A 13,041-nucleotide genomic window follows, 5' to 3' on the forward strand; every position below is an offset into this window, starting at 1 on the left:
TGTGGGGGCACCTTGGCTAGTGCCAGGGTGCCCACACACTAAGTAACTTAGCACCCAACCTTTACCAGGTAAAGGTTAGTCATATAGGTGACTTATAAGTTACTTAAGTGCAGTGGTAAATGGCTGTGAAATAACGTGGACGTTATTTCACTCAGGCTGCACTGGCAGGCCTGTGTAAGATTTGTCAGATCTCCCTATGGGTGGCACAAGAAATGCTGCAGCCCATAGGGGTCTCCTGGAACCCCAATACCCTGGGTACCTTAATACCATATACTAGGGAATTATAAGGGTGTTCCAGTATGCCAATGTAAATTGGTGAAATTGGGCACTAGCCTGTTAGTGACAATTTGGAAAGAAAATGAGAGAGCATAACCACTGAGGTTCTGGATAGCAGAGCCTCAGTGAGACAGGTAGGCATCACACAGGGAACACATACATATAGGCCACAAACTTATGAGCACTGGGGTCCTGGCTAGCAGGGTCCCAGTGACACATAACAAACATACTGAAAACATAGGGTTTTCACTATGAGCACTGGGCCCTGGCTAGCAGGATCCCAGTGAGACAGTGAAAACACCCTGACATACACTCACAAATAGGCCAAAAGTGGGGGTAACAAGGCTAGAAAGAGGCTACTTTCTCACACGTAGGGATTATTCCTTTTACTCAGCGGCGACTAAGACGTAGGCGCGGATCGACCTTTTTTTGGCCTCACAGGAGTTCATTTCCCGAGTTAGGGAGGCCACGATTGAGCCTCGAGCTTTGACAGACCATGCCCCTATTACTGTAGACGTCACTATGGACGTGGGCCGGGGGGGCACTCCGGGATGGCGCTTTAGGGACTCATTGCTGCAGAGCGGGGCAACGGTGGAGTCGCTCCGGCGTGCGATCACTGAATATCTTAGTTTTAACGACGACGGGAGCACCAGTCTGGAGACTTTATGGGAGGCTTTGAAGGTGGTGGTCAGGGGGGAGGTTATGTCGTTGTCCGCTAGAGATAATAAAGTGAGGAGAGAGATGAGGGAGGAGTTGGAACGGAAGGTGACGGTACTGGAGCGCTCCCATAAGTCCACTGGGGTGCCTAGAATATGGCGGGAGATGGAGAAGGCACGGCAACAGCTGAAACGGCTAGATTGAGACAGGGCGGAGTATGCGATAGCGCGTCTTAAGCATAAATACTATATTGGGAGTAATAGGTGTGGGAAGCTTCTGGTGCGGAAATTGCGCCGGTTTTAGTGCGGCTCTTCAACTCCTTTCGGAAGTCGGGGGCCCTGGAGCCCAGTATGTTGGACGCTACCATCGCAGTTATACATAAGCCGGGGAAGGACCCAGAGGAGTGCGCTTTGTATCGGCCGATTTCTCTCCTGAATATAGATGCCAAGATATTCACGGGGATACTCGCCCATCGCCTTAATTTCTATATGCCAGGTCTTGTTGATCCGGATCAGGCAGGTTTTATTCTGCACCGACAATGCAGTGATAATAAGAAGCGGCTTCTTCATTTGTTAGATAAAACTGGTCGATCCCGCAGGGAGGCACTTTTCCTCTCTATTGACGCGGAGAAGGCATTCAATAGGGTACATTGGCTGTATCTTTTTAAGGGGCTGGAGCGTTTCGGATTAGGCCCCGGTTTTCGGTTGTGGATTCTATGTATATATCAGTCTCCTAGGGCTGCGGTCCGGTTTAATGGTACGTTGTCTTTGCCATTCCCCATTAGACGAGGGACTCGACAGGGGTGTCCGCTCTCTCCTCTCTTGTTTGCGCTATATACGGAGCCCTTGGCGCAGCGGCTGCAAGATAGTACCCTGGTTTCCGGTGTGAAGTTCGGAGGCGATTATCACCTCATTACCTTGTAAGCGGATGATGTGATCTTTACCCTGTCGGAGCCCATGACTTCGTTGCCTGCGTTAATGGCTATACTTGCTGAGTTTAGCAGGATCTTTGGATTCCGGGTGAATATGCACAAGTCCCAGGTCCTTAGTTTGTTTGTAAGCTCAGACCATGAGGAGGATTTGAGAGCTCGATATCCCTTCCTTTGGTCGACCTCGCGGCTTTTTTATTTGGGGGTGGACTTGGCCCCTTCCGCCGCAAAGACTGCGAGCTTGAATTACACGAAGTTGGTTTGTGAAGTACAGCGGGACCTGGAGTCTTGGGGGAAACTTAAATTGTCATGGCTAGGCAGGGTGGCGGCGGTGAAGATGACAGTCTTGCCGCGTATACTCTATGTGTTTCAGGCGCTTCCCCTGACTCCGCCCCCACGGGTGGTAGCAGCTCTTCAATCGGCAGTTCTGCGATTTGTTTGGGAGGGTAAATTGGCGTGCCTCCCGTGACGGGTTCTCTATCGCCCTAAGGGGGAGGGGGGTTGGCGGTACCTTGCCTTCTGCGATATTTTCAGGCGACACAGCTGCGTTTTCTTTTAGAGTGGAGTCGCCCACTTACTGAGAAGCATTGGTGCTTTATGGATCAGGCGATGGCGGGCTCTCATATTTGGAAGGAGCCTTGGCTCCGTCTGCGGCACAGGGCGGGAGGCCTCTACTCTTCCCCGGTCACTGGAGCAAAGCTACGCGTGTGGGATGCGGTGGCTTGTCGGATGGGGATTACGACGTTCCCATCTCCGATGACTCCCATATGCGCGAATCCTGACTTTGTACCTGGGCTGCACGTGGAAGGCTTGCAACGTTGGGTATGAAGGGGGCTGTAAGTGGGTGGGGAGCCTTTTTGACGAACAAGGGGTTATTCCTTTCGATCAGATGAAGGAGACATATGGCTTGACAGAGGCGGATAGGTTGATGTACTATCAGGTCCGGCATTGGGCCTTGATGCTGGCTAATAGAGCATTAATAGATAGACCGCTCATGCTGTTTGAGAAATGGCTGCTGATTAGGAAGGATGATAGGCGAGTAATTTCAGACCTCTATAAATTCCTGCAGGGGGGGGGGCGTCCGCCTAAGTCTAAGGGGCAGTTGAGATGGGAGAGGGAGCTGGGAAGGGAGCTTTCAGATGAGGAATGGGATAGTATATTTTATAGAGTACATCATACTGCATATAATGCTGCGGGAACGGAGACAGCATATAAGGTGGCTTCGTACTGGTACTACACCCCAGCAAGGATGCACGCATGGGACACTACCAAGTCTGGCCTTTGTTGGAGGGGGTGTGGTGGTGCGGGTACACTGGTGCATCTACTCCGGCATTGCCCCAAGCTCCATAGATATTGGGAGAGTATTATAGATGGTATTGACTCAGCGTTTGATACTAAGATCCCTAGATTTCCATTGTACATCTTGTTGGGCTTGCCCAATTCCCTCACCTTTCCCTTGCGATCGCTAAAGGGACGGCAGATGGCCCTGGCTCTCAGTGCGGCCTTGCAGCCAATGCTAGCTTGGTGGGCCACAGACAGGGTGCCGACATATCTGTCCTGGCTTCAGAAACTGTGGTTTATTCTGGCAATGGAGAAGTTTACCCTGGCATCTCAGCAGCGGGTGGGGGACCTGGATGTGCTTTGGAGACCGTTTCTCCGGATCTTATCCACAGAATATAATGAGTTGACTTATCCGGCCTACTTGAGAGTTTTAGGGCTGACTTGACCCCAGGGGAGAGTGCTTGTGTTGGGGGATCTTTGGGGGGTGAGAGCGGTGGGGGGGGGAGGGGGAGTGGAGAGCTGGGAGAAGATGTGGACTCTAGAAGGGAAGCACTGTTGGTGTTTTATTATTCTTTTGTATGTCTTGTTTATTGGGTTTGGAACTCAAACCTTTATAGAACTTTGTGAGTTGAGCACCTGGTTTTCTGGTTGCAGGGAGGTGGTTGGCAGGGAGGTCCTCTTGTGGCATTGAATACGGATGCAGTGGAGGGGCTTCTGTATGCCAAATTGGTTCTGTTTGTGTCACACTGGTGTATCTCATTTACCACGCTACGATGTTCTGAACTTTATATGTTGTATGTTTTAATTAATAAACCAATAAAAAGATTTGATCCTAAAAATGTCTTGGTAGTCCTTTGCAAGGCAAATGAAAGTGGAGCAGAAATCCCAATATGGATAACATCTAGAAGCATCAGGAATCAAAGACAGACATTGGTATACTGAAAGCAAAGCTGGACAAACGTTGTGTGTCAACAACACTGAAATGGCCAGATGCCCTGCCATCAGTTTTGAATGGTATGAGAAGCACATCCAACAAGACTACAGGCTTGTCTTACGGTGAAGTCTTTCTGGGTCAAGCTATGAGGATTTCTGATTTTCCTTCGGCACCACTTGCCAATATTACTGATGATTTGGTTCTAGATTACCGAGAGCCTGGCTGATTTGTTACAGTCCATCTCTTCAAATGTGAATTTGTCTACACCTTCTGCAAGTGTGAGGTGGAAGCTCACGTAATGTTACCATCAGGCCCGGTTCCAAGAAATTTTTTCTGGATGGTCCGAGGGTGCGCTTGGGTGGGCCAATGTGTGCCCAATTTTCGACAATTCTGGAGGTAGCCTACAACCTGGTCTTTGTGTGCCACTGCACCTGCTGCATCAATGGCATGTAAACCCCTGCCTTCTCTTCCCCACTGCATCTTGGCTCAGACATGCACTAAGGTCGCAACAGGCTGTTTTCTTTTCACTGGTATGCCCAGAGTTTTGTCTCGGACAGATGAAAAATAGCGAAAATCATCTAAAAGTGGTATTTTTCTGGGCAAGTGCCTGCAGAGCCGAACTTGAGGAAGGGACCAACCTTGGATTGAGGTCGAGTGGCACAACTTGGTATCGGGAATGGATCTGCCAGTGGTAACCTGGCTAGAAGCTACCTTGTATTCTTATGACACAAAGGAGCCCCAGAAGGATCTGGGGGGGGGGGTCACCAAAAATACGATCCATGGCCTCCTCCAGCTACCTGAGTAATTAAGGTGTCACTATCCTCTCAGAACGTGGACGGTCAGCAGCAGTGGTGGAATCGATTCTAATGTGTGGAAACAACTCCTTGGCCTGTGATACACAAGTAAAACAGCATTATTAAAACAATGTACTATAAAATGTATTCTAGAGATTTCTCGTTGACCCCTGGCAGATAATTAAACAATAGCGAAAAATAAATCACATTTGCCGACATGCAGGAAGCCCTTAACTGGTGTTTTCTGTGTGGCCTCTTTTGCTGATACTGGGAAGGCCACAGGCCATGTTGGGGTAGGCCTGGCCCATCCGCCATTGCCGGTCCTGGTTACCATCCGATTCTATCTGGACCGGTCTAACAAACCCCACAAAGAGAACCGGGCTTAGCCAGAGCTACAACTCGCCTTCCACTTTTAGACCTGTAATCACGAAACCTTGGACACGACTGGCGTACCAGACGTTTCTCTGTGTAGGCCCTATTTTTACAAAGAATTCCATGATTCCATATAGATGCCTTCTGCTCTTGTATAAACAAAATAAATTCACGTTGAGAAAACAGCACTGTGGAGTACCCAAGACCGTTGGTGAACAGTAGGCTGTAATTGTTTAACAACAGATACATCACAATGTTATTACGTAAAGGAAAATCTGGAACCCTGTGTTGACGTGTCATTATGGGCGTTTCGAGTAGAGCACAAAGTGGACGTTTACAGAGACGATGTGACTGTCGGAGAATAAAAGCTATTTACGGTTCGAGAATTTCCGATGTATGGGTGTGACTTCAGCAGCTTCGTTTCGTAACATTCCCGAGAGTGCGTTCAGTATGTCGTTAAGCCACACAGGGCGCAAGAACCTTCAATCACAAGGAGGAGGGTCGTTTGTTTCGTAGTCCAGCACCAAGTGGTGTTTATCCCGCGCTGCTATTGCTTTGGGCCAGAGGCTACTACCTCCAAGTCGATTGTTTCCACCTTAAACCAGAAATACCCGGTCTCTGTGACTTCTCTCCCCCCTCCCCACACTCTCTTACGGGAAGAAGAGAGAGGCCATTATTACGTCACGTGGGGGAGGGGGAGTAAGGCAAGCTGACAGAAGAGGAAGCAAAGCTCGCGGGGCTTCCGCCGACCAATCAGAACTCGCCGGCCCTGCTTAGAAGCTTTCTTTGGGCAGTTGGGACTTCCGAGATTTGTAATAATAAATGAGCGGGGCTCGCAACTGAGGGCAGGAAAGGGGTGCTGAGCACTAGAACCCGGGCGGTTGGAGGAGTTTTCGGATATCAAGAGGCGAGCAGCAGGCACAGTAGGCATCGCGGCAGCAGCGACTTCTCCCGCCCCAGTACAACCCTCTTTACGTCCTTCCCGGCCTTCATCTGACATGGCATACCAGGGATTCGGAGGGGTGAGTACCTAAGCTTTGCCGTTTGTGGACCGGGTTGTTTTTGTGCGTTGTGTTTGTACGTTGCAGTGCCTCTCATGTCTTCCACACTTCCTGGAGCATTGTGGGGTGCATACCGAGTGTTGTGCCGTGGGTGAGAAAAGGAGGAGGGGTGAATTAAAGCTCAGTTTCCATGGCTGCTGTTGGGGGAGGGATGTTGGATGACTTGATTTTGTGTGCATTGGAAAAAGGGGGTGGGGGGGTCGGGTCCAACAAGACTTGTGCAGTGTGGCATTGTTTGGCAACGCGTGTCTGTAAAGCAGGGGATATGGCCTTGTTCTCTGGGTGGCGCAATGGTTTTGTCACACGAAGAAGCCGTACGAGGGCCTGTTATTTTTGGAGGGAGCCAAATGACCTGTTTCGTTGAGAGGGCCGAGGTCCTTTAAGAGGACTCCGCGATGCAGTGGTTTGGGATACGGCGGCATGCCAGGTTGGTAGCGGCATGCGCCTGTTCTTTGACAGCTCCTCCATGCGAAGATGCCCCTGGTTTATGGTAGGGGTGTAGTGTTGTTGCACCGTAGCTGAATGCTACGGTTGAGTGGCTGCGAGCGTCCACTAAAGCTACTGCCTGACGCTAGTTCGATGCAGTGAGTGCTTTGCTGGTCACGGTGCAATCGGCACGAACCTCTAGAATCGGATAGTCGCGAACATTATTTATGAGCAGGAAAAATCCAAATTGCCCTCCTCCACGTCCGTGAGTACTGCAAGGAATTCCCCGCCTCTCGGCTAACAAAAGGAGGCATACGTTTCGCCCATGTTGTCGCCGTCTGGGATCCACGTAGTGAACTTCCAGCACTTACCTAAGGGTCACGTACCTTGGCGGAGTTGTCAGTGTACCAAACTGCGAACTAGTATTTTGAAAAAGGAAATTGCAGCATATTGTATTGGTGCCAGATTCCTGTGCACGACCAAGTAACTCTACTCAGTTTTTCGAATGCCAAACACTGCCCGTTTAGTTGCCGCTGCGGGCGTTTACAGACACAGCCCGTGTTTGACATGACGAATAATGATTTAACTGCTCCAGGCTGCCACCAGTTGCCCCCTTTTAGGCCGCTTTTGTCATGCAGGTGTACTATTACAAATTGTTTGTCAAAGCTATTTAAAACCAGCCTCTCGGGCGTGACACACCTAAGCACGCACTTACCAGTACTACTCCATAAAGTGTTTTTTTTCTTCTTTTTAATAAAAGAACCGCTTAGTAGTTTAATGTTTTGTCTTAGTTAATTGTTTAGGTGCTGCGGCCAGGTTACCAGCAGTTTATATATACCCTTAGGTAAGGAGGCTCGAGATATATATGAGTAAGTTGGTCCTCTATCAGGCACGCATAATTCATCTGCTTAGTTTTATTTAAAGACCTTTTATAGCGATTACATGGTTTTCTTTTCTCGTTTAGGTAATGCTCTGTGGCTACTAGGACTCATTTAAGGCAAAACGATAGGTAATCAATCCGGAAAATAACTCTGAAGGAAGTATGAGAGCCACGGTTAAACCGATAGCAAAATGAACATTTGGATAGACAATCAGATTTTTGGGAGAAAAGTAGTAAGGGAGTTATTGATTTATTGTGCTTTTTTAATTATTTTTTTCAGTGTTCTTTTCTGTTTGTGTAGCAGTCCTGCATCACTTGAACAGAGTAGGGGAGTTTACCTTAAAATTTGTAAAAGGGACTGAACGCTAAAGGAGCATCATTTAATGAGAAATAGGTTTTGGTCCCATAATCAATTTTCGACACAAGATAAAAGGGAAATAAGTTGATGTACAGCTGTTGGTGAAAAAAATACTATAAGAGGTATCTATGATGGTTGGACTTGTGGTTTAAGCTCAAAAGGAACAAGTTGCTAAATGGTTTGAAGGTACAACTTCACCTTCGTCTGTTTTTCCATGATCTGGGTTTGAAAAAAAAAAAATCCGAGCTCCTAGCCCTCTAGTGAGATGAATTATAGATGGGTGCCAATGGGGCCTCCACAGATCTTACTTGACATTGTATGATAATTTGGTTGCTTCCAGGTGCTCTGATCATTCTGAGGAAACCCCCAGTAGCTGCATGTTGATGCGTGGTCTGATGCTTACCTAGCAATCCATGTCCTAGTTAATAAATTTACCTATTGTGCAGTTCTGCCTAAACTTGAATCTCCAGGACATGTCTCTGTGCCCAGTTTACTCGCCATCAGATTGCCTTGTCTCACTCTCTCATCATCCTTGCTCTTCTTCCCAACAAGTTGTGAACTAAATACCCTGATCTGGCTGGTTGACCCCTTTGCTGCCAAGCCTTTTCCCCCTCAAGTGCCAGGCCTTTTTTTGGCTATTTGGGGCAGTGCACACTTAGGCCTTTGTACCTTTTTGTCAACATAAGCTACCAACGCCGATTTTGCGCCTTTCCCCCCCCCCCCCCAACATCCTTGGGATTCTAGGGGTACCCAGAGTTTGTGGGTTCCCCCGGAGGAGACCAAGAAATTAAAACTAGACACCCGAGGAAGTCCAGGGAGGTCTGATGTGCGTGGCTTCCCTAGTGTTTTCTTACCCAGAATCCTTATCAAACCTCACATTTAGCTAAAAAAATAGTTTTGTCATTGGGCATGTTTTTTTTAGGTCGAGCATAGCAGCGCGCATGCACTGCTTTTCCAACGTGTTGGTATGTATCTGGGCCTTTAACAACGCCCACCTCACGCCCATCACCATCACTTGTTCTTGGGCCTGCCCTTCAAAAATCCTTTGACATTGGTAAAGGGTTAACGTTTGTCCCTCCTTGGGGTGGTTTAGTTACCATCTTTGCTATCGACCCTGTTACATGGCTAATTGCGTTTTTGCCGATAAGTTTGACTGAGAGCAAACTTCTTTTTCCTTTTGTGTCTTTCGTTATCACCGATACTCATGGCGGCCGTGGCACTGTGAATCGGCTCGCTTATGTGAAACTTTTTTACGTTTGATTTTCAAGCTATGTGGCAAGAAAAGCCCGGTTAGGAGTTTACAACGCTAGTAGCTTTAACTCGAGCAAATGCAAGACTAATTGCATTGCAAATGCTTGATGGTCAGTAGTGAGCGAGTGACATTGGACCTTTCTGAGCACAGAAGGTATGATTTAGGTAATGTTTTTTTAAGTGTCTTTGAGGGTTTTTGCAGCACAGTTAAGGCAGCACAGTGATCACCGCCCGCGGGACAGAAGGGGGTGCACAACAGAGTTGCCAAAGGAAGTGTTCCTGGGTTTGTGTATTAAGGGTAGAATACACCTGTAGGCAGCCGCAGTGTGCTCTTCCCAGATATGTCAAGGAGCATCAGTAGCGCTAAGTAGGGTAGTCCTCGGGTGCCCATCCATTGCCTCTTGCGGCCAAGGTGTCTTTTCCAGGAAAGCTGAGTCAAGGCAGAGAGGAATTGCTTCCTTAGGGGTCGCCAGTTGGTGTCTGTCATATAGTCTTTCTTGCCTGTTTATCAAGAAAGTTCTTCATAGGGTGGCCCGCCCACCTCCGTCATGTTGCTACAACTCCATCAATGGAGCTTCTTATTGCTGGTCATAGCCCACAGGATATCCTCTCCAGTGCAAAATGCTTGAGAGTTAGCTGACATTAGGAGAAGGGACTCTCTGCTCCTAGGGAGCTGCAGTGCAGGTTGTTCTCAGGGAGTAATCTCCAGGCCTCAGTTTACATCTTCGTGCGCAGCCCTGGAGTGCAATCATTCAGCCCTTAGGGGTGTATGCACTATATTGGCGCCCAGCTAGTGGTATAGGCAAGAATGGCAGTGGCAGGCTCCCTACTTCGGTCTGTGGGCCCACCACTTTAGAATGCAGCATCTATATGATGTTACAGGCATAAAAAGAAGAGGCCTCTTCTCGTCTTGTCTTCTCTGGTGGCCAATCTTCCACTTACTGCTGTCAGCTTTGTCTGCAGGGCTGTAGCGGTGGGCGCCTTATCACCAATAGCAGCCCATGGGCTCACCGCTGCTTTGGAGGACTCTGATGGTGTAGCGGGCAGAGTAAGGTGACCATCCCCTGCCCGTTGCGTGTACGCAGTTAGCTCCTTTTCTCTTTATTTTATTTTTTTGGAGGGAGGTACTTAGATCGTGGTATTCGATTGAGCACAGGTGGCACCACTAGTTTTGTGGGGCCTCACTGGGTACGGAGGGGTTTGGGACAGTCATGACCGCGCAGTCAAAGACTTCAGTATCATACAGGGTGAGGTCGGACAGAGCTAGGCAGATTTGAGCTCTCGGATTGCCTTTCACTCCATGAATGGCTGACCCCCCCCCCCCCCCCCCCCACCAAAAACACCCTGGTGGTTTTTTTTGTATTGACCTTGTTGAGCAGCTTGTCACATGAGTGACTGTAGTCACATTTGCTGGTCTGCTGCACTCATTCGGTTTCTAAATTCTTATTTTGCTCCTTGTTCTGTACTTTCTCAAATTACTTGTGTTAAGGTTGTTCGCTAGGGCTATCTCATCCTGTATGCTTCAGGTTAGCTTTGGGCATTACATATGTTGTCACAGGTTGCTTCTACTGAATGCAATACTATTGAGCTGTGTACATGCTATTTATGCATTCTTTCCCAGTATGCTTCATACGCTTCTTCTTGTAGGTTGCTAGAATTATATCCAACTAGTCTTTGTTTACATAGCTTTATTTCCATATCTGACCATACGATTGACTTCTCTAAGAACAATAGTCGCAACTGGTTTCATTGAACTAACGTTTTTTTTTTTACTGTATTCTGATGCTGTATTAATTCTTATGAGAAAATACCTTAAGAACGAAAAATGAATATGAAGAAAAACTATGCAGTTTTGAATCGAGCCCAAGAATCTGGGTATAGTAATGGTGGTTACTCATCAGACTCTGAAACAGGGGTCACCCATAAAGTGATGTGATTTAGTCAGTTAGCACCCTGTGAACCTCACCAGTCCCAGACATTTCTGGAAAACTGGATACCTGGGGGAGTTGAGAAGGGTGTGGCTACATGGATCCTACTGCTTTTTCCTACTTTGAATGCCCTACAAACGTCAAACCTTGGCTAAAGTCACAGAACTTTGTCATGTCTGTGAGGGAAAGTTCTGGAATGTACGGAGATCAGCAAAAGGTACACCAGTTGTGTGGGTATGCCCATTGCACGCAAGAACCTTTCAAAATTTGGACCATCTACAATGTGGTTTGACATGTACTTGACAGTATTTTTTAGGAGAAGTGTGAAAATGCATTTTGGTAAAATTCGGCCACTGGCTTGTAGTACCTGAGTTTTCTGGTCCATAAACATGGGACAAAAAATGATTTTTGACCCATACTGGGATCCAGGCAAGGCACATCACCCTGGATTCCCCCAGATCGCCAGGTTTCGTAATTGGCCAGGTTTGGTAGTTTAATGTGCCCTGGATGGCACGGAGCCCAAATACTGCTGTCATGTCCTATTGAGATTTCTTTGAGGATCGTTTTGGCATATGGGATGGTAGAGAAGAGTAAAATCCCCTGTTCTGCCTCCCACTGGGGCAGAAATACGGCCTGGTGCCTAGGGGTAGGACCAGATGCCAAGTTGATCCATTGTTGCTTCCTTCCTTTCATTTTTTCCATGTTCTTCTGATGGCCTTTTAACACCCCCTTCCCCAAAGTTTGGGAGATTCAAGTGTTTACCGCCTATCTACATGTCCCAGGGGCATGTTGTCCAACGATCAGATATTTCTGTTCATTGTCTTGCAGAGCACACGTTTCTCGGCCATCTGCTGTACTATGACAGCCTTATAACCCAATCTAGAGTGATTCCCTGTGCGGAACAACTAGTAAGCAGGGAGCCCTCAACATTATCAAGATATATCCCTTTGTAGCCACCCTATTGGTTCACCCTAGGTCAGTTGGTGTCTGATCATAACTTTTATAGGCCCAAACTAGTGCTGAACTGACTTCTCTCCCCCCATCCCCCCCCAACCTCCCTTTGTTGTGTTTGAAGCACTTTATTTCTCATACAGGTGACTTGGCCAGCATATTCCTGTAGGTGTGTTATTTAATCTTTACTTTTAACCTATACTTATACTGTTACCCTGCACACCTCTCTTACCATTTCCATAGCTATTAGATGTATAGCAAATGAATTAATAATGATTACATTGTTTACCTTTCTCTGATTGGAATAATTAATCCAGTAGCCTTTAGACTGAGCATTGATGACAAACCCTTTCTGTAGTGTATTTTTCTTTGTCTGCAGTAGCTACGTTTGTAACTATAACAAAATAAAAACTGACATGTATTCCTTTTTGATTAGTATGCTGGCTACAGTGCAGCACAGATGTCTGGAATGCAGATGCAGATGGGACAAGCAATGTCTGGTGCAGTTCAAGGCGTACCTCCTGGTGCTTACCCCGGATACCCATATTCTACTGGAGATCCTATGTGGAGTTACTTCACTGCTGTGGCAGGACAAGTAAGTTTAATGGGTTTTTGATATTCACCAATAGAGGCGTTTTCCCTCCTCTATTTACCAAGTATTTTTTTCAGTGGGGCCTGAAATACTTTAATTTGAATGCTCTTCTAATTGCTTCTTTAGGGTAATAATAACTAATTGTATTTTTGCAGGTCGCAAGGCCTGGAGCTGAATATGACAAAAACTAAGTTTATGGTGTTTGGTAGGAGGATTAAAAAAACATGCCTTGTGAAAGCTGGGGGAGAATTTCTGGAGAGAGTCAACGGCATTGGCTATTTGGGGTACGGATCTCTGAGACCTAATGTGGGATCCTCAAATCAATAAGAGTGCGCTTCTTAGTCAGCACAGA

The 13,041-nt window shown here is 47.4% G+C and overlaps 1 protein-coding gene across 1 annotated transcript in view; it reads left to right on the plus strand.

Moving 5' to 3' along the window:
• Nucleotides 1-5,732: 5,732 nt before the first annotated feature.
• GCA (grancalcin) overlaps nucleotides 5,733-13,041 on the plus strand; it is a 63,499-nt gene continuing 56,190 nt past the window's right edge. Inside the window, exons 1-2 of the mRNA XM_069224260.1 lie at nucleotides 5,733-6,264; nucleotides 12,534-12,692. Coding sequence (XP_069080361.1) covers nucleotides 6,241-6,264; nucleotides 12,534-12,692 — 183 coding nt within the window. The 5' untranslated portion in view covers nucleotides 5,733-6,240. The remainder of the gene's footprint in view (nucleotides 6,265-12,533; nucleotides 12,693-13,041) is intronic.

This window comes from Pleurodeles waltl, chromosome 3_1, assembly GCF_031143425.1.
Source record: "Pleurodeles waltl isolate 20211129_DDA chromosome 3_1, aPleWal1.hap1.20221129, whole genome shotgun sequence".
In the NCBI taxonomy this organism is placed as follows: Eukaryota; Metazoa; Chordata; class Amphibia; order Caudata; family Salamandridae; genus Pleurodeles; species Pleurodeles waltl.